Genomic DNA, 22,879 nt, shown 5'->3' on the forward strand with positions numbered 1-22,879 from the left:
TGCAGGCCACTTCCTTACATTGAATAGGGTTAAAATTGAATTGGTTAAATTTGAATAAGGTTAACATTGTTGCTTAGAAAATATGATTTATATAGTAACTTTGGGTATTTGGAAAAGAATATTTTATATGGCTTGTGAATGCCTATTGAATTCTGTCTGAACATTGAAACCTAGTTTTAAAGTGTCATTTTTTTTATACTCTAAAGCTACTGGCTTTCAAGTAAGCATTTAAAAATATGATTATTCTACTCATGTCTTCATGATTTACCAAGTACCATGAAATTTAGATATTTAACAACATTGTTCCAAGAAAAGGTTCCATAAGCTTCACCAGATTGCCAAAGAGGTCCATAATAGAAAATTTTAGATCCACAGCTGTAGATACATTGCTTTAAAAGCTATTGTAAAATAAATGAATGAATGAATGAATGAATGAATGGATAAATAAATAAATAAAAGCTGTTGTAGTGAGTTTTAACTACAGTGTTGTTGTTGTTGTTTTTTTGCCTTTCTATTTTTTTAACATAATTTTAGGCCACTAAAAGTGATGATATATATGATCCAAGAAAGTCCAGTTCACTCCAGGACTCTACACTGTTGACAAGGACATGGGACTCCTCCTACCAGATTCCAGATGGTTCAATACAACTGACATCCTGGCTGACAACTGTGAAAAGGAACCTTGGATTATTTTCTTTTATTTTTGTGGAAGACCACAATCCCAAATCTATAGCACACATCAGGTAATAATATCTCACCTCCCTAAATCCCTAATATTGTTGTACTACATTATCTACTACTTTTTAAAAATCCTAAATATTAAAAAAGGAAATAAGAATTTTTTAAATGAAGTATTTTATTTCCCTCTTTCATATATAATTAGTATAGTTTGCTTCTGTCTTTTGAATCTTTTTCTTATTTTTTTATTTTTTTTTTTAGGTTTTTGCAAGGCAAATGGGGGATTAAGTGGCTTGCCCAAGGCCACACAGCTAGGTAATTATTAAGTGTCTGAGGCTGGATTTGAACTCAGGTACTCCTGACTCCAGGGTAGGTGCTCTATCCACTGCACCACCTAACCGCCCCTTGAATCATTTTCAAGTGTAAGTCAATTAACTTGAAAAAATGTTAGTTTAAGGAAGATAAATTTTCAATTAGATTACCTAAAAATTTATTTCTGTATTTGCTACTGAGGTTTTAAAGTTTGATTTCTTAACTTAAATGAACATCTATATGACAAATTCTTTTTTTAAAAGAAAGCAATCTTCGATTTTCCAAATCTTTGTGAAGACCGTATTCAGCCCTCCTTTTTTTTTTTTTAAGATTTTCACATTTGAACACTAAATTAAGGCTTCATTTGCTTCCCTATCAAACCATGATCCTAGACCCTATCATTTTAATGATTCTCATCCACATCCTAAAATCTGTCATGTTCCTGACCTTTTGCTATTTCCTCAACTTTGGGAATTGCTACTACCTGATTTCTATGCTGGGTACTACTTCCCTTTCCTCTCCTCTCCGTCTTTCTAATTCCTCTGCAGTCGAGTTTCTGACCTTATTCAATTAAAATTACTCTCTGCAAAGTTAACAGTGATTTCTTTTTTTAAAATGTGGCTTTTATTTTATTTTTTAAATTCATTTATTTAAGGCAGTGGGTTTAAGTGACTTACCTAAGTTCATACAGCTAGGCAATTATTAAGTGTCTGAAGCTGCATTTGAACTCAGGTCCTCCTGACTCCAGGGCCGGTGTTCTATCCACTTTGCCACCCAGCTGCCCCAGCTTTATTTTTTAATTAATGAAATTTATTTTCTTACTCTCCCACTTTACTCTTCTATCCATTGAACTCTTGATTACCAAATTTAATGGGTTTTTCCCAATCCTCAGCCTTTTTGACCCACTCTGTACCCATTGATAATGGTGCTAACATCATACTCTTGATAACTCTCCTTTCTCTTTTATCCTGGATTTTTCCATACTTACTCCATTCCTTCTTAGTATCTTTTGCTGGATCATTGTCCAGAACTTCATACATACATACTAGTCTGTGAAGACTCTTTCCTGACCCTTCTCATCTCCTTTTCTTTGATTTTACTTGGTGATTTCCTCAGTTCCCATGAATTCACTTATCCCTATGTAATTCTATTATCTAGCCCGTTTCTCTCCTGACCTGCAATCTCACATCTCCACCTGCGTTTTTAACTATCTCAAACTGCATGCCCAATAGACATTTTGAACTCACCTGACTTCTCTCTCATTCTCTCATGCTAGCCTTTTGGGCTTCCTTTGCTATCTTAAGTCTTTCTCCATTCTGATCTATTCATTGCTCAGTTACAAAAACACAAGTCTCCCCTCTATTTGGTAACATTGTGTGGCTCCCAATATCTCCAATATCAAATACCAAAAATCCTCTGGTATTTAAAACTTTACACAACATGATCCCCATCCTCACCTTCCAGTCTTCTTACCCTTTACTCTCTCCCTTATGTGTCCTCTCCAGTCTAACACCATTAGCCTTCTTGCTTTTCCTCAGATGTGACCCAGCCTCTTCTGACTTCTGTACTTTTTTATCAGCTATCTCATGTGCCTGAAATGCACTCTCTTCCCCTGTGTTCTTTAAAACTCAGCTCAAACCCCACTTTTTCCAAGAGGTCTTTCTTAATCTTCACTGTATCCATGTCCTTGGTACCCCATACTGCTTTCTTTTAAGCTAATCTTCCATTTACACAGTTTACATCTTGCACACACACATATGTCTTCCAGGGTCTAATGAGGATAAAATGAGGTCACAATTCTAAAGTACTTTGCAAACCTACTTTTATTTACATGTTATAACTGATGGCTAGTATAATAACCTGTTTTCTTCTCAATTCAAATGTGAACTCCTTTAAAGCAGAAACCTTTTGTCCCCAGAACATAGCACAGACTGGTACATCTTAAGTGCTTAATAGATGCTATTTTAAGGATTTATTGAATTAAATTAAAATACCATTTGCTAGGGACAGCTGTGTGGTGCAATGGATAAGAGTATCAGGTTGGGAAGATTCATTTTCCTGGGTTCAAATCTAGCCTCAGACACTTACTTTACTATTTGTCACTTAATCCTGTTTGCTTCAGTTTCCTCATCTGTAAAATGATCTGGAGAAGAAAATGGCAAGCTATTATATTATCAATGATTTTTTAAAAACACCATTTAATAGTTACTCCAGAATCTTCAGAATCGTAGGGAAGGAAGAGTAGAGGTGTGCTACTGTTTTGGTACTCTTAATATCATGTGATTTCCATGACATAGATTCTTCAGTGAAATCTGCTTCTTGACACCCAAATTTTTTTGAATTTGTTTCCCTAACTACAGACGTTTTCCCAAATTTATTAGAGTTGTGGCTTTGTTTTTATTTTTGTTTTCTTAATGTCTTTCAATTGTTTTTCCCTCAGGTAAAAGTGCTAAAAGGGAAATTAAAAATAATGAAGGAAATTCCGAGTCATAAAAGTCTCCATGTAACTTAGAATAGGAAAAAAATATTTATTCCAGGCACAAATTATTCTAATATCTTTTTAGAGACATTTTCTAGTTTATAGTATATTTGCTATTCTGATAGGTTTTAAATTAGAGAATTGTTTCCACCTTAAAAAATTTGAAAAAAAAAATGTTTATTCCTTCCTCCTTCAAAGGCTTCAAGTTTCCTGTAGGATTCTAAAATAACCTTTTCTAATGAGGATGTCTGATACTGTTACTATAAAAGATGGAACTGATACAATGAAGGGTTTGGAGGCAGAAATGAAAGATACAACCAGAGTCGAAAATCTTATCAAATCAGAAAACTATGACAAGATTTCAGCAGAAAAGAATGAATGTTGTATTGACAGCAAAATTGATTTACAGGTAAGAAGGATAGTGAATAATTTTGTTTCTTTTAATATGAAATATATTCATCATTTAAAATGCTGTTGCTTTCCTTCAGTGTTTGTTTCTCCCTTGCTAGCCAATGTGGTGTGAGGATGCTAGTTCTTTGTTCCAATAGTATTATTTATATTTAAAATTATTGGTCATCTTAAAAAATAGAATTTCAGTTTCTTATCAGTCTCTGAAGTATCTGGTTTCTGAATGTTTAGCTTTTATTTAACCTGAGTTCTTTGAGAATAGAAAGGTTGAAAAGGCACCTCAAGCCACCTTTTTACTTAATTGGACTGTCCTATGCTGAATTAAATAACCTCAAGTTAAAAAAGAAATGTCATAACTGCTATTGAAAAATAAATTAGCTAGTCAGGCATTTTTTGCACCCTGAACTTGCCTTGAGGTTGAAAACAAGCAGGCAGAATGAATTTCTGATTTGAAGTGTAGATAAGAGATTCAATAAGATAGATGAAAAGCAGTACTAAATTGTTTCTTGGGTAGTTTGGGTTTTTAAGTTTCTCTAAAACATTACTTTAAAAATACTATTTATTTAAGTTTAGCCATTTGAGCAAAGAAGTATACTAAGAAATATAAGAATATGCTTTCAGTCTGAACATAATGGCTATGGCAAACTTATAACCTCCATTGGATGACAGCATACTAGATTTGTAGTTTCAGGTATTTTTTTAAAGTTTTAATTTGCAACAAAAGTCATGGCATTTATACACCTAAGTATTAAATTATATTCAATTAAGAGTTTTCTAAGAACTTAAGAGATTTTTTTTAGATTGTAGAGACTTTTCTGTCCCAGAGCAGATCCTATTTCTTTTGTAATTTCTGTGTTCAAAATCAGAATACTTTTGAAATAGAGTGGGGGAAAAAGTTGTTTTCACTTTGCTAATCCCTATTTATTAGACAAATTGTCTACAGCAACACAATGAACATTACAACTTATTTGCATCATTAATGACAGGGACTCAGGTTTATATTTGATGGACTCAAATCAAAGAAATCTTTTTTTTTAGATTTCTTTTTTTCAAAGCAATGGGCTTGAGTGGCTTGCCCAAGGCCACATGGCTAGGTAATTATTAAGTGTCTGAGGTCAGATTTGAACCCAGGTACTCCTGACTCCAAGGCTGGTGCTCTATTCACTGCGCCACCTAGCCACCCAAATCAAAGAAATCTAAGTCAAACATGAAACTTTCATTTTCTTTGCAAGAGAAAAAATAAAAGAATTTAAAATTTTTAATTGAGATTATGTGAAACATAATTTGATCTATGCTGAAGATCATAGAACACAAATCTTATCCTGCAAGTTTGTGGCACATTTATCCTTCACTTAAATTTTTTCATATATATATATATATGTATATGTATGTATGTATTTTGTTTTTATTTTACCCTGATAAAAACTGTAGTAGATGAAGCAAAATTTGAGCTCAAAAAATTAGTGGTTTTGATTACCTAATAAGGCTAATCCTTTTAGATTGCTTGAGTAACTTAAAATCATATAAAGCACATTCTCTTATTCAACATGATTAGGGAATGTGAGGAATATGGATAATTAAATATTCTGGTTAATAGAAATTTACCTAGCAGAACCAGGAAGACAGTATATATCAATGATTGCAACAACAATGAAAAAGAATTACCATTAAACAATTAAAATTGGATATTTTGAAAGTAGAAGGAACAAGAGATCATATTGCTAGACTGCTACCCAATAGAGTTCAGTTGTTTTGTTTTTTTTTAATGCATGATTCCATGTAAGCCAGAATATTTATGGCAGTGCTTTGGATTTTTTTTTCCTTTTTTGGTAAAAGAGATTTGGAAATATGATATATATTCCTTTGAATTGGGGAATAGCTAAATTACATGTTGCTACCCTTGCATGTATATAGCAGTACAGGAAGATTTAAATGAACTTATTTATCATGAAATAAGCAGTGTAGGGGGCAGCTAAGTGGCACAGTGTATAGAGCACCAGCCCTGGAGTCAGGAGGAGCTGAGTTCAAATCCAGCCTCAGACACATAATAATTGCCTAGCTGTGACCTTGGGCAAGTCATTTTACCCCTATTGCCTTAAATAAATAAAATTTAATTAAAAAATAAGCAATGTAAATTGGAAACTAAATGGAAAGAACAAATAAAATAAATTAAATGATCAAGCATAGTCTTTAAGAAAGATTGAGAAAAACTCACCTTCTGTTTAGCAGAAGTAGAACTATGAACAATATGGCTTATCTTGTCAGACTTGATTAATATATTGATTTCACTAACCTGCTTTTTATCTTTTTTTTCTTTGTTATTAAAAGAAATAGAAAAGAGCATTTTTGGAAATAATGATGACATGAAAATAAAAGATCAATACATTTTTAAAAATTTCTATCAAAAGTAATTCAGATGAAAATAATTGATAATGATGGTAGTAGTAGTTTTTTTTATAGCTCTTTAAGCTTTGCAGAGCACTTAATAAACTAAAAGATCAGTTGGCCCCAGTTGACAGCATTGTTTATAAGAAAATGCCAAATTAGCAAAGGTGGGTGTTTTTTTATTTCTTAAGAGCTGGGCTTATTTCTCTAAAAATAGACATTTAGATAAATCACATACTGGGTGAGCATAAATTTAAAGACATTAATTTCCTCATTTAGTTTAGAAATTTTTAATTCAGACTTAGAAGGTTAGATGTGGCAGAGAGGTAAATCAGTTTAAACTCCCGGATTTTAGTTAGAAGAGCACATTGACTTTAGGATCAGAAGATCTGACATCAGATCTCACCTCTGATAATTATGACCCTCTGTGTGACCTTGATCAGGTGATTTAAGTTTTATGATTTTCAGTTTCTTTATAAAATGAAAGAATTGGATTAGATGGAATCTAAGGTCCCTTCCATTTTTGGATTTGTGATCCCATGATTCCAGATCCAGAGTTCTCATGGAAGTCTCCCTCTGCTCCTTCTGTTTTACCCAGACTATTATAACAGCTTCCAAACAAATTGTTGTTACTGCCAGTAACTTTCTTAATCTTTGCTAAATGCCATTCCATACTAAGCTTGCCAGCATGCTTATAGATATAGATATAGATATATGGATGTCCCATAAATTCCACTGCTCAGAAACACTGAATATCTTTGAGTGGGAATAGAATTGAGCAAGAAGAAGAATGTAAGTTGGGCTGCACATGGGAAATTGTATAGTTTTTTCCTAAGATCTCAAATTGCCCACCCCTACAATAGCTCATCTCTTTAAAAGCCATTTTCTCAGAGGTGACTCAGAATCCTAGAACACCATGATCTGCATATTGCCAACAGTGATTTACATGTGAGATAAAAAGACATTACCAAGAATTTGGCTGCCTAGAAATGAAGTAGGCTACTCACTAAAGAAGAATAAAGGAAATAATTTTCAGTATACAAAAAGAAGAAAAGAAAAAAAGTTCCCTTATGTTTAATAAACCATCTGAAATTTACCAAAAGAATATGGACAAAGGGTCAGCTAGGTGGCACAATGGATAGAGCACTGGCCCTGGAGTCAGGAGGACCTGAGTTCAAATGTGGCCTCAGACACTTAACAGTTACCTAGTTGTGTGACCTTGGGCAAGTCACTTAACCCCACTGCCTTGTTTAAAAAAATATATGGACAAGAGTCACATAGGATAACACCTTGTGGAAGCATTGAAAGCTACCTCATTGAAAGGAATATAACCCAAAGATGAAGTCATGAATTTCTTTCAAATTAGAACATAATTAAAATAGTTTACCTGGGTCCAGGCTAATTAGGAGAAACAAGTGAGGCCAGGTAATCAGTGAGAGAAAGTGGGACAGATAAAGGACTTGAAAATTGTATAAAAGTGGTATAGTTTCCATGAATGAAAATAGTGGGATAGATAGGATATCATTATAATGAGAAGGCTTATTTAGACTCTGAACTCTTTTAATAATTTTTTTTTATTTTGAAGTAGCTTTAAAGGTAGACAAGTAGGACTAAGATATTTCCAGGACTCCCATTGATAGAAGTAGTATCCTGTTGATAGAAGTATTATCTCATTCATATCTTATTCTTTTTCTCAGTTCTATATATGTAAAGCAAACTTGAAAAGGCCAACTGTATATGGCCTATTTTCTATTACTAAGCTCTACTACAGTTATGTAAGCTCTACTAAATTTCATGTTTCTATCAAAATAAAAGGTTGATTTTTCTGAATATATTGTTAGTAATTGTCAGTTTATTCTTTTCTTAACCTGTTACTGACTCTAATAATAGAATGATTGTGATTATATTTTATTAATTGTAAAATAAGTCATTGTAATAGCCATCATTTATATAGCACCTTGAGGTTTGCACCTGTTATCTCATTTCATCCTCACAATAACTCTATGGAATAGGTGCTATTATTGTACCTGTTCAAGTAAACTAAGACTGAGAGGGGTTAAATGACTTGCCTGTAGTTATAGAATTGTTAAATATGTCTGAGACAGGATTTGAAATTTGTTCCACTTCAATCAGTTCTAAAATATTGTCCACTATTTATGGAATCTTGGTAATAATACTGATGTATTTTTAGAAGACTTAATAAAGATGTTATATTAGAGAGTTGACACATAATAAAAGACTATAGCTTATGTTTGCTGAATGCTTTTCCTTGTTTACTCTTCCCTCTTTTATTCAACTTAAATTTTTTTCTTTAGAAATGTTATCTTCTTATCCTTATTTTTAATCTATGTTCTTCTCTCCTGAAAGCCAGCAATTGTAGTAAAAAAAAAAAAATTGTAGTAAAAAATAGAGGGTGCAAAACTAACCAACCCGTTAACCAAATCAATATATGCAACATCAATTCCATACTCTAATGATCTCTCACTTTTGCAAAAGGAAGGAGAGGGGGGTTAGAGGGGGGAGGTGTGTGTTTTTATCAAAAGTAGCCCTTTCCTTCTTTCATTTATTACACTACTATTTCTGTTGCCATCATTATAAGTCTCCAGGGGACGCACAAACCAGAATTCTGAACTTCTTTTACAGATCAGTCACAGGACACCAAAAAATGTGGAAGAGCTCTCATTTTGTCACCCAGCACTTTCTCTGGCATGATTACAAAATTCAGGGGGATTTACAGAGAGCCTATGCTAGTTCTGATGTTCATGAACTCTTTGCAGATATTGCCTAGGACAGCACAAGGTCTAGACTTTGTTATCTGTCCCCATCCTAAGTCTGAGGTTCAATCATAATGGGTCTCAAAAATGGCCCTTTTTTTTAATGGTTATTTTTTAAGTCTGTAATGTTTTCTTCCTTCATTCCCATTTTCTATATACATTTATATCCAACTCAACATCACAGTTGATTATGCATTTCTGTACAATACTGTTCATAACCTTTGCATTTAAAGTGGCCTTTTCTGGGACCAACTTGTCCTCTATCTTGTTTTTCCTACATATACTGATTAACAGACTATAAGTTGTTTAACAGTGTTCTGAGGCTTGAAGTAATTAGTACATAATCATCTTCAAAGAGAAATAGCTGAAGAGTTGAATAGCCACAGATAATTTCTCTTCAGTTTAAACTCCATTTTGAAGCTTCACAGTGACAAAACCTTATCCATCTCTATGTTTTATGTATTATCTGATATTTATGACTGAGTAATATTATTTCTGATCTACTATAGAATTGTGAATGATTTTGATATGGATAGGAAAGACATTTAAATTTATTTTTTTATTTTTATTTCCAAAATTTTCCCCCCTTTTTTATCACTTCCCTCACCCATTGAGAAGGCAAGAGATATCAAGTATCAGTGGAAAAGTCTTGTAAAACATATTTCCAAGAGGAAGTAAAAATAATAGGGAGGGGAGGGGAATGAATTGCTTTAATCTGTACTTTAGATACATCATTTCTCTAATTGGTGATGGATAATGTTTCATCTTTAGTCCTTTCGTATTTTCCTGGATTTTAGTATTGATCATATTTGCTAAACCTTTCACAGTTGATTATCAATAACAATATTACTGTTAGTATATAAATTGTTCCCCTGGTTTGACTCACTTCACTTTGTTATCAGTTTATATAATTCTTTCAGGGTTTTTATGAAACCATTTCCATTATCATTTCTTACAGTACAACAGTATTCCATTTCAATCATATGCCAAAACTTATTCAGCCATTCCCTAATTGATAGCATCCCTTCAATTTTCAATTCTTCCTCATTACCAAAAAAGCTACTATAAATATTTTTGACATGAGTTCTTTTCCTTTGATCTATTTGTTGTACATATATAAAGATGGTTTCTGTGTCAGAGGACATGCCTTTTGGGCATAGTTGCAAATTGTTCTCCAAAAAAAGTTAGATTATTTCACAACTCTACCAGCAATACATTAATTGTACCTATTTTTCCATATCCTATCCAACATTTTGTCATTTCCCTTTTCTGTCACCTTAATCTGCTGGGTGTGATGTGGTACCTCAGAGTTGTTTTAACTTTACATTTCTCATGGTTTAGAACATTTTTTTCATGGTACTACTGAAAAAAGCTTCTAAGCTAGCTCATTGCTCTGCCAAATCAGATCCTTTTTTTATAGTCAACAGGTAATATAGTTGGAAGGATATTCTGTTCTCTACATTCTTCTGTCATCTGTAAAATGGTAACTCGTTTGTGAAATGTGATGCATCATTAAATATCATTTATTGAAAGCATGTTTGTACTTTGATAATAATTTTTTAGATGACCTCAGTAGTTAATCAATATTCTCTCAGTCTCCTTTTCTCTTTTTTTTTTAATTAAAGATTTTATTTATTTTGAATTTTACAATTTTCCCCCAATCTTGCTTCCCTCTCCCCTTTTTTCAATATTAATGAGGTTCCAGGTTGTTTTTTCCCCCCATGGGCTTTTATTTTTTCCCAATACAAGGCCAAGGCCATCAAGATCTTCCATTGTGTCACCTCTCACATAGAATACTTGCCTTCAGTCTAAAGTCTAAACCAACTGTTTCTTTTCATCTTTATTCTCCTTAGTGTTATTTCTGTCTCCTCTGTAAGGAAGTTCAGGAGTGATTCCGCTGTGTTTGATATCTTTTCCATTTTAAAAAAAAAAATTTCTTCCTTGGGATGACTTTGTTTTACTGAAAGTCTTGCCAGTCTTTAATTTTATACTTCCAAATAAAAGATGTCCTTCAGTTTTCATTTTCACCAACATTTACAGTCTGTTCTCACAATCCACAAATGTATGCACATTCAGTTTCTGCCTGGCACTGGAGATGGGCAGATCTGTGAATGACTCTGCAAAAGCAGGCCTGATGATCATTATGAAACAAAGAATTAAAACTTAGAACCCTTGTCTATCTTACCCATCTTGCAAGATTTTGTTTTGATTTTTTTTAACCAAGTAATGAAGTATAGAACTTTGATCTTGTCTATTACATTTAACTTTTTTTTACTGTCAGTCCATTATTCTAGCCTAAAGTGTTTTTTTTATGTTCTAATTGTTTCATCTTTCATGTTAATCATTCGTCCTAGCCTTGGGTCATCTACAAATTTTTATAAGTATGCCATCTATGATTTCATCCACATCATAAATAGCATACCAAGGATCATATCCCTAAGGCACATTATCATGGAGAAAACAAAAAGTACAAGATTTCTATTAAAGCATAATATTTATTTTTTATATACAATTTTTTTTATCTTTGCCCTTCTTTTGTAGTATAGTGTTATTTTCTTTGTTTTCTATACATTGTGTTTTCACATACTTTTCCCAGACTCCCTGCAATTACTACAGTGCCTTACCTATAGTCATTGCTTAATAAATGCTAGCTAGACTAATTGTATTTCATCTATTCCTTATGGACACTTGCTGACATTTTTCTCTTCTGTAACCAATAACAATAATTTGTGGCATCATTCTCAAATTAAAGTTTAATAAAGGATATTTTGTACATTTGTGTCATTTACTTTCTGCCCTCATACTATACTTTTTAGAAAAATTGCTGAACTCTAAAATGTTGAAATTAATAATTAAGATTAAAGTGGTCATTAAAATTTTGCTGTACAGTGTGTGATGTGAAAAGTAGGATGTTCTTATTTTTAGCACTAGCCTGACTTATAAATCCATAACCAAGAAGAGGACAAAACAAAAGCTTTTTTATCTAAACTGAGGCAAGGTAGTTTATATGATTTCTATATCTTGGTACAGTTCATTTTGTTGCTTATTTTCTTGTGTTCACACAAGTGTTTCAGCAAATGGATATGCACTAATTTTTGTGGATGCGCAACTCTAAGTTTATGATTTCCATACCAGGTATCTCCTTTATATCTGTGTAAAAAGAGTAAAAATAATAAGTTAACCAATTTTCTGTGTTAAATAAGAGTACAGACCAATCTATTTTCTTGACCTTTTATTCCCTTGGGGCTTAAATAAACACATTAATCATAATGTGTCTTTTCCTAGCAACAATATATCATTTTAAAAAAATGTTATTCTTTTAAACCCTGACCCTGAGATATCAAATTTCTGCCTCCATTTTCTTCTAATATTAGATACAAGTGGTACTTCCAAACAATTAATAATCTTCTTTGTACAAATTAAAAGGGAGGGTAAGAAGAGTGGGTGAAGTCACCAAATGTAACTGATGTAGAAGCAGGTTCTTGGCACCGTTGCTAAGCACATGCTGTTTGTGTGTGTGTGTGTGTGTGTGTGTGTGTGTGTGTGTGTGTGTGTCTTAATATAATTTATTTCTTAAATAATCTACCTTTGATTTCAGTGGAACAACTTGAAAGCCAATTATTCTAAAGTAAATTGGAATAGTTCAATGATGATTTAGGATTTTTTATATAACTTGTTTTCCCTGAATGAAGAGCATCATTAAAGAATAAATTTCAACTCCTAATTGAACAATGAATTTAATGAAGTAACTATTTTGACAAAAGGAGGTTTATTGTTATTTGTGTTTTAGAGTGCAGTAGTGAAAAGCATTATCTTAATCATGTCATGATACATTAAGATTTGCGAATAACTTTCCTCACAATGACCTGGTGAGTTAGATAGTGGTAATGCAAGTTTTATGAGGTAAATAATGATAATGCAAATTTTATTATACCATGCTATACATGATGAAACCAAGACTCAAAGTAGGCTACTTAATCTTGACCAGTCACTCAGATTTAAATTGTCTTATAATTCCATAACTAGTTTAATTTATATATAACATCTACTACCTCACCTATTCTTGAGGATGGACACTACATTAATTCATACTTGATTGCTTTTATCTTGGTGCTTGTGTGCCTCTGAACCATAATGTGTTTCTGGATTTTTCAAGTTTGGGGGTCTTGATTTCAGAATAAACTCCCTTTCTATCTCACCTGAAAGAGTTTGAAATTGAATTCTGTGTGGTTTTTATTTTGTTTCATTTTTTTCACTCTAAACCATTAGCTGAACCCACAGCTAGTTTTCCAAACAAACTTATTTTAGTCATAGAACTATTCCTTAAACATAGCACTGTTTCATTTGAGATTAGAAACTGCCTTATAATGACACTAGTAACTTTTCTCTTTAACATTTAAATATGAAATGATACATATGTGTGAAATAATTATTGTAATTTTTTTTCTAATTTGCTCAGAAGTTTGCCAAATTCTTAAATCCCTCCCCCACCTCCGGCTCTTTATGCTGAACTCCAGTATTTACAAGTCCCAGCAGTTATTTTCAATCCAGATGCAAATTACTTCAGAAACTCTTTCATTGTAGTTTCTAATTATGTGATTCAAGTCACTTGGCAGTTGGTCGTGCAAAAGGAAGGATGAACATCCTATACTCTTTACCACCTCAGTTTAAAATCTCTGTCTTGTGGGGGGGAAAATGTTAACCACTGGTGAATTAGTGATATTTTTTTTCATATGGAAACTAAGTTTATTATTTTTCTTTTTTTTCTTCTTAAAAAAAACTCATCGCAGAGAAAGGGTTCCCTCCCCCTCCCCCTGGGGGAGTGGGGACCTGTGAAAGACAGCCGCATGGGAATCATAGGAAAGTGGGGACAGTGGCCATCTTGCCACCCTTAACACTGCCCAGCCAAGGGATGGGGGGGGGGGCTGCGTAAAGAGAGCCCTGTTTCCATGACAACCAGTTCCCCCAGAATTAGTAATATATTAGGGCAACTTCTCTGGACTCTGTAGAAATTTATCTTTCCTTACATAGGTTGGTGTCTGGAAAATGCCCAACCCTTACTTTCCATTTTTGTTCCAACTTGGGTCAACATTGTTATTAACGATTCCTTAATTGGTTTTTTAACAGAATTTAATGAATTTATTATAGGATGAAAAATACAAAATTTTTTATTGTACGATCTAAAATTGTTATTATTGAGTTAAACTACATATTTCTGAAGCTTTTTGATCTCTGACCATTTTCTGACACAGAAAGTGTCAACTTTATAAGACCATTTTAGATGAAAATATAAACTTTTGCAAAAATATACTCCTGATTTGAGAAATCAACATCCTTGGACTGACAGTTTTAGGTTTTTCCTTTCCTATTTTTTATATAGTTAGTTCTTCTGTAGTAGCTTGAATACTTAATAACTTCCTCCTATTTCACTGTAAAATTTAATACAAACCTCTCTTATACCCAATATTCAGCGGCCAGTGCAGTCGTTTGGACAGACAGGAAAAAGGTCAAAGGTATAGTAAATACATGGGTGTGCTGGCATGTCAAGGGCCTTCCTTCATGCTTGATGAATTCTTGTTTTCATAAAATAACTACATTAAACTTAGTTTTGCCATATTTTATTTTTGGCAGAAAGCTTATTTTGTTTTATTTGGGCTTTTTGTCTTGCCTAGTTGTCTGCTTTTATGCATTTGCTTTTATACATTTGATGGCTTTTTATCCATAGCAAGAGAAAGTAGCTTCCCTACCATTCTTTGGGTTTTGTTAGCTTTTTTTAAAAATTGGAATTATACCCGTTGCTGCTGCTATGTGATTTTCAAAGCTTCAGCTGCTTGTTTTCCCTTTTAACAAAGGGATTAGTGGTGCTTAATGATACATTTAACTTTGTGTACATTTCATCTTCTTTTATATTTGGCAGAAACTATTTATAAAGAAATACAAAAAGCCCTCTTTGGGGGTTTTAGTATTGCCCTAGTTTTGTGAAATGTAGTGTTAATTATAAATACTTCTCTTTAGTCAAGTTCAAAGTTAAAGCTAGTTCGGAGCCTTGCAGTGTGTGAAGAATCTCCACCACCTCCCACAGCGGAGATATCACAGGATGATAACCAGGTAAAATTAATATAATTTGAAGACATAGTAGAAATCATTTATTCCTTGGAGAAAGTTTTTTTTAAAAAGCTAAGTCAGTGTTTTGTTTGGTTTGGTTTTTAACAGATAGATCAAATTGATAGTTACCATGGAATGCTAGTAAAAATTTGAAGGAAAAAAATCTGTCATCTCACTTAAAGCTCAGAGTATTTCAGGAAAAATTAGTTAACTCATGTAAGATATAATCGTGATTTTAAATGTCGTAAATTGCTATGAAAGTACTTTAAATCATTAAGTGAAAATTTCAATAGATAGCTTCAATTATGAATTGTTCTTATTTTTTATCATTTTTGGCTTTGTCTTTAAAATAATATTTAATATCTCTGAGCACCAAAACTTTCCTTTCCTTTCTTTTATTTTAAAAGAGCAACTATACTTTTCCAAAAAGTATATGAAGACTTATCGAAAGAACGCAGATTCCTTTGCTGTTTTTCTACCATAAATCATTATTAACCATCACCAAAACTTCTTCCCCGACCTCCAAAAGAGGACAAATGACTTTTTTTTATAAGTGTGGGCTTGTTTTTTTGTTAATTTTTTCCAATTGTGCTATTTGAATTTTCTCTTCTTTTTTCTGCCTGTAAATTAAATTGCAGAATTCATGAAATTTAAGCAATCCATCCTTTAAGTATTTTATTCTAATTTCCAAGGTCCAAAACACCCAAATCTCCTAATAGTTCCACAGTCAATTTCAAATGACTTTGATTTCTTCATGAAAGTATGTTGATTTATTTCTCTTTTTCAGTAAATCACATATCCATCTATTTGTGAAAAAGAAACTACTTGGTTTTTGGTCTGAGGTTAAATTAGTTATGTTGGTGATTTGAACTAAAATTCCTGACAACTTTCCTTAGCTATCTTGAATAGTAATTTAATTCTTTCTTTTCCAAATGAAATTAAAAGCGCAACTATAAAATTGGAAGTTCTATAGCTTAAAGGTGTCAAACTTGGAGCTGCATGTAGCTACTTCACACCCCCTGCTGCCCAAACCGCATTAAAATGTAATTTGGAAATGTTGAACCAATTGTAATTATGTACAATTTTAAAAGTAAAGGGAAAAATTATTTCATCTGAAATCAAATTGTCATTTTATCAATGAAAATTCTTGAATGAAACATGGAATTTCTTTTTCTAAACCTATTTCTTTTTCTAAACCTTTTAAACCAGTTGTTTCCTTAATTGAATTATAAAGTGCATAAGTCTCATAATATAGCTTTACATTTTAAGCCATTCAGAATTCTATGCCTTCTTTAAAGTAAGAGTTGCTTAGGTATAATGCTGAATAACCTAAAAACAATTTAGGTATCTAAAGTAGGCCAACCTACCACATAGATATTGATCATGATTCCAGAATAAACGTTTTCCTGAAGTTTACAGATAAGTTTGAATTCTTTACCTCATGGCCTCCCATGAGAATAGATTCTGAGAATTACCTGAGACTTTTTTTCTCCTTTTGCTCATAATTTCATTTTCATTACTTTGTTGATAACCTCCCACTAAATAATTTTTTATTTTTTGGTAAGAAAAGGCATAGATTTTAATTAATGAGTTGTTTCAAAAGTTCACAAGTTACAAAAAGCTCATTAGTTAGGTTCTTTAGCAAGGTAAAGAGTTCTTAAGACAATAAATTTAAGCACAGAAGAACATTGGTCTGGGGAGAACAGCACAATTAAGAAAAGGGGGGAAGGGAAAGAGACAATGATATAGATTAACATGGATCCAGCTGCATGATGAAGATTGTGGTTCAGTTTGGGGATGATGCTCCCCAAGAGCAGGTTGACCTCCAAAGGAAAGTAGCAGGTAGCTACTAGTAAAGCTACTAGTAAAGAAGTGTATAGAGGAGTGAGAGGTTATTTGGGGAATTATGCTCCCTTAGAGCAGGCTGATCTTCCAAAGGAAATCAAGAAATTCAACTGAGTGAGCAAGTTTTTAAGGAGGCTTGGAGGCAGGTAGCTCAGCCCACTAAATAAATTACTTTTATTCTATTTACTAGTTGATCTAATTTTTTTTAAAAGGTTCAGGCAAGGATTCAGGATTAAATTGAAGTTTGGGAACTTTCTCTTAATTTTGATTGTCCTTTATAATACCCCTGAGAGTTGAGGATTATCTTGAAAAACTATTAATTATTTTTAGACTGTATTCTATCCTGGCATTAATTTTGTATCTGGCTATTATTCAGTGATAAAGGTTTTCCAGATATTGCTTATGTTAAATGAATCACAATCTATTGATGTCTCACTCAAGTTAGATACCTGTTGTCCAAGGGACTAAAAATATAGTTCATGCCCCAACAAGCTTTAACATCTAGTGATTTTAGAGAGAATGAACAAGAAGTAAATAGTTATAAACACAAATATTGTAATCATAAAAACAGGTGAAAAATTATAGGGCTCAGTATATGTACAGTAAATCAACATTTGAAATGTTCTTTTAATGAGTGGCAGGAATATATAGGCAAACTTTCATAAAGGGCAGGAAGAAAAGAACATTGAATGGAGGGGGAAAAGATATTTGTATTCTTTGCCTGTGCTATGTTTGTTACCCTTTAAACTATTTTTAAAACTGTTTCTAAGGGAGCCCTTTGCCTTTTTGGTCTTTGGTTTCATTGCTATAGTAATATAAAAAGCTCCCAGTAAGAAATCTTCCTCTATCAATGGAGATCTGCAATTTATGATCATAAAATGTTGCATCAAGGTAAAGTCCCAAACATGTGACCTACAGAAAATATTTAGCAAAAATTTTAAAAATACAGAAAGTTAATAAGTAGTTTTTCTAAATCAGTATGCACTTGTAGGGATTCCTATATATACAGATTTGTGATCCTTTTGTCTGTTTGATTTTAATACTCATTCCTCCACTCAAAAATGTAATACCACTGACCTAGAGTACTAAGTTTGTGTCTTATGGTACACCTAGTATGTATTAGTAGAACTATCTTCCTATCAGGCAGGCTCTCAGGCTTCTTTGCCAAGCTGACTCTTAAATCTAGTGGAAAGCTTCTTATATGGAACATGAGCTACAGAATTTGAAAGGATTTTTTTTTAAGGATTCTACTTTTTTATTTTCATTAATTACTTCAGCTTTATAATCTAACTCTATTCCCTACAATTAAACAATTAGATGAAGCATAGGTTTTTCTTTAACTGGTTATCATACTTGGTTAAACAATGAGGCAGATAAAACCAATAACAAATGCCATAATTCCATATCCCCCTATAATTAGCTATTTATCCTGCAGATGTATGTAATTGATCAAAAAGGCACATTACAGTCTATCACTACTGTGAGACAAACAACTAAGAGGATAGAACATTGGTCCTAGAATTAGAAAGACCTTAGTTCAATCCAGCCTCATCTATTTATTATTAGTTTTATGACCCTGTGCGAGTCACTTAACCTCTATCTACTTCAGTTGTCTCATCTATCAAATGGGGATGATAATAATAATGATACCCAGAGTTCTTACAAAGATCAATAAGATCATATTTTTATGACACTTCTTTGCAAACCTTAAAGGTCTATATAAATACTAGCAGTTATTGTTTTTTTCATCATCATCATTATTAAGTTAACCATCCACTCTTGTCAGTATCTTAGAGGTACCATCTTTGAAGCATTACTATTATAATAAAATGAGAACTTTCAGGCAAAGTATATTTATATTTTTTCAGAATAAAATTTGGTATTGTTTACTAGAGTTAATGGGTTTATATTAGATTCCTTTGGTACGTTTATCTGAAGTATTTTTTTACCAGTATTTTAAAAGTTGAAATTACTTGAAAAGGAGTATTATTTGGTCATACTCAAGTCAATACTAGGTGAGCATTACCTAGCAGCCCAAGAAATCATTATTATCTAATGTTGCTTGGTTTTGTGGTATAAAATTATGATTAAAGGCAATTGCTAGCTTATTGTAGTGAATAGTAAAAGAAAGTAAAACTTTTTCTTGGCAGTGAGAATAAGCAATGTATCTATATAGGGATGAAATGTATATAGGGTTGAAAATTCAGTATCTTATAACCATTTATGTTGTGCTGTCTCATCAGTTCTAGGTCCACACTTCTTCACCCAAGCAACTTTTTATTTCCTTCAGGCCCTCCTTTATGAGCTACAATAACAGCTTCCAAACTGGTCTCATGACTACCAATCTCTTAGTTCTCTAGCACATCTTCCAAACAGCTATGGAAGTAATCTTCCTTTGTCACAGGTCTGTCCTCCACTCAAAAATTTTTAATGACTGCTTATTGATTCTAGCAATTGATTCTAAGAAATGATAGCTTATTGATTCTATTTGAATCCAGTCTACCTTTCTAGACATGTCTTATATTATGCCTCAACCCATTGCACATCCAATATACCCACCAAACTGTTGCCTCAAATTGAGCTTCCCTACTCCTGTTGTATATTAATATTCTCCACATTCTTCAGTTGTTTATACTCTTTTTTTTTCAAAACTCACCTCCTATACACCTCCTATATGAAGCCAGATTGTTAGTTCTCTCTCACTAAATTTTACATACATATATGCATGCATGCATGCATGCATGTTAAAATTTCATTTTGTATTTCAAATTACATGCAAGGATATTTTTCAGCATTCATCCATATGCAAGTTCCACATTTTTCTAACACCCTTTCTCCCCCCCCATGAACAAATTGTATCAAACTCTTGTTACTTATATATGTGTTATCTCCTTATAGAACATAAGCCCCTTGAACTAGAAACACATTTTCTCTTCTTGGTGTTTTACTTCTTCCCTTTTTCCTTTTTTTGTTTCATTTTTGTTGTTGTTGTTGTATCCCCAGTACAGAAAGCAGTGAAAAAATATAAGGAAAATTGTCTAGTCTGAGTTTTGCCCAAGAAAGAAAAATTCTAGTTAACTAGAACTAGTAAAGTAGATATATCTGGAGGCCTCTTGAGCAATATTTTACTATATTCAAAGCCTTTTACCAAGATTTTCAGTAAATGAAAATAGTAGGCACAATCTGTTTTAAACATATTTAGATTTTAAAATATCTCTTGTGTTTTTGAGTGCTTGTAACACATTTATTAGTGTTTAAAAGTGACATTTTTCTTAATGTTACATCAAACTAGAAACAATTGTAATAAATGAGGCTGAATGAATTCTGAAAACAGTGGTTACTTCAGACTTCCTCCAGAGGTACACAACTACTTTTAATAGTGCTGAAAGTCCTTTGTTCTTAGTGATAACCTGCTTTCCCTCTGTGCCCTAATCTTATTCTTATTCAGAAAACAGTAAGTGAACTTGTTGGTGGCATGTTAAAAAAAATTAACTAATCCTTTTGTCATGATCTGTGATAGATAAGATTCTAAACATTTTCCTGCTAACTTACTTGTCTTAGAAAACAGATTTCTTTTTTTAAGGTTGCATATCTAAAGCTCTGAAAAGTTCAAATGCATATGAGTGATTTATAGTTTGTTACACATGAGAAAAAAGCTTTTTTTTTGCAAGATTTAGTATAATTATGTGGGCTTAGTGGTGAATAGCAGGTAGATAGTCACAAAAATTTTACTTTCTTTAAGAAGATGACTATCTTATAAAAATCAACCCTATACTTAATTGTGTAATATTCTTCAAAAAAATGAGTAAGAGGAAAGTATCAAGTGGTTAAATCATTTTAAAGTAGCTTGAATAGTCTAGAAAATTTTTGATATGAACATCCAATATGAATATTAATTTTGAAGTGGAATTTTAAAACTTTTAATGTGTCTTACTTATTATGAGTTGAGAGCACTAAATCCTATTTCCTCTTGAGTATTTGATCTTTAGAGCAAAAAAACAAAACAAAACAGGTTAGGGACATTTTCTGGAAATTTGATCAATGTAAACAACTAAAGTTAATTCATATGAAAGAGAATTCAACCTTTTCTTCAGGAATGGTAATCTAAATAATTATTTCCTTTCCCCTCAACATTTTTCCTTGCTATATGAAGCCATTTCCTCTTCAACTTTCCAGAATGTAGGGACATACAATTTAGTGAAAGAAAAATCTTCGGATATCATCTGGAAATAAGCTCTCCTTTCCAGATTTGGAGACTGTTATCCAAATAAGTTAAATGACTTGTCCACTTAGCAAAAAGAAAAGTGATGTTTTCAAACCCTTGTCCCAAGAATCCAAATGCCAATGATATATAAATTAATTTTGAATAATTTTTTTAACTCACTAGGGATAGACACTAGACTTATGATTTCATTAGTATAGGGAGTACCTGGTGACAAGCTACTTCTTCCAATTTCTGTAGTTCGACATATATAGTAAAATTGCTTTTAAAACAGTTTAAAAGTAATATCAAAAATGTACTTTACTGCTTGATTATGTAGCATTAGTAAATCAACAAACATTTGTCAAGCATTTCTGTGCGTGCCAAGCACTTAACTATTGCTGGAAATACAAAGTAAGTATAAAAAAGCATGGTTCCTCCCTTCAAAGAGCCCACATCCTAATGAAAAACAAAATAAACATTATGCAAATATCTGTGTTATATGCAAGATATGTAAGGAAAAATAAATAGAAGGGAAGGCTTTTGTGAGCCAGAGTGGAGTGGGAAGGAAGGATCAGATGTTGGAGAGGTGGGAAGGAGTTTTCTTGCAGAGTAGATTTAGATTTTGTTTTGAAGGAAACCAACAGCCGTATGCAGACATAAGGAGAGAGAGCAACCCCGGCTTAGGGGATAGTCATTGACAGAGTCAAGAAATCTAGTGTCCTTTTTTGAAAAAAAATTGAAAGTGTTGTTCCTTAATATATATATTATATGGAGGAAAGTGTGTGACTACAGAGAGAAATGGACAATATTGTGAAGAGGTTTAAAAGACATAGAATTTTGTGTTGGATAATTCCAGGTAGTAGGACGTTGCTGGACTTTATTATCAAGGGAATGTGACAAAGTCAGACTTGCACTTCATTCTGGAAGATCATTTTATCAGCAGAATGAAAAATAGATCAGAGTGAAGAGAGACTAGAGGAAGCTGCAGTAGGAGTCCAGACATGAAATGATAAGTGTCTGTACCAAGCTATTTACTATGTAAGAAGGAGAAATGTTTGACAGATATTATGAGATTAGAAACATTATAACTAGACAACAGGTAGGACATACAGTCTGAGAGTAAGAGAGATTAAGAATAACACAAGGTGGGGGTGGCTAGGTGGCTCAGTGGACAGAGCACTGGCCCTGGAGTCAGGACTACCTGAGTTCAAATCCAGCCTCAGACACTTGATAATGACCCAGCTGTGTGGCCTTGGGCAAGCCACTTAACCCCATTTGCCTTGCAAAAACCTTTAAAAAAAAACACAAGGTTGTAAGCTTCAGTGACTAGAAGATAGTGCCTTCAGTGATAACAGATAAGTAAATTTTAATATATTAAGCTTGACTAATTTCTCAAAAAATGTCCTTTTCCACTGTCAGGACCACCCCACATAAGTCAGGCCCATGCCATCTTGTAAGAGTCCATACCTGGCAAGAAATCTATTCTCCTTGGCTTCTTAGAACCCTTAGTTGATTCAAAGCTCAGCTTAGATGGCTCTGCCATCTTTCTTAATCTCTTCCCCTCCATGCAGCTAGTATCTCCACTACCAAAATTATCTTTTATTTAGTCTTATTTCATTTGAACATAATTGTATGTGTCTATGTTTACATAGTAATCACACACAGACATATACCCCTTATAGAATGTAA

At 32.8% G+C, this 22,879-nt stretch overlaps 1 protein-coding gene across 9 annotated transcripts in view; it reads left to right on the forward strand.

The window, feature by feature from the left end:
* Positions 1–655: 655 nt before the first annotated feature.
* The window catches only part of R3HDM1 (R3H domain containing 1), an 87,035-nt gene continuing 64,811 nt past the window's right edge, over positions 656–22,879 (forward strand). For 5 of the 9 annotated variants that reach the window (XM_074215055.1, XM_074215057.1, XM_074215059.1 and 2 more), the window contains exons 1-4: positions 656–743; positions 3,668–3,878; positions 14,508–14,549; positions 15,052–15,144. In XM_074215055.1, the coding sequence (XP_074071156.1) occupies positions 3,708–3,878; positions 14,508–14,549; positions 15,052–15,144 (306 nt within the window). In that variant the 5' untranslated portion in view covers positions 656–743; positions 3,668–3,707. Of the gene's footprint in view, positions 744–991; positions 1,101–3,667; positions 3,879–14,507; positions 14,550–15,051; positions 15,145–22,879 lie in introns of those variants that run through there. The other 4 variants (XM_074215061.1, XM_074215063.1, XM_074215056.1 and 1 more) reach the window with 3 other exon arrangements.

Source organism: Macrotis lagotis, chromosome 1 (assembly GCF_037893015.1).
Source record: "Macrotis lagotis isolate mMagLag1 chromosome 1, bilby.v1.9.chrom.fasta, whole genome shotgun sequence".
Classification (NCBI taxonomy): domain Eukaryota; kingdom Metazoa; phylum Chordata; class Mammalia; order Peramelemorphia; family Peramelidae; genus Macrotis; species Macrotis lagotis.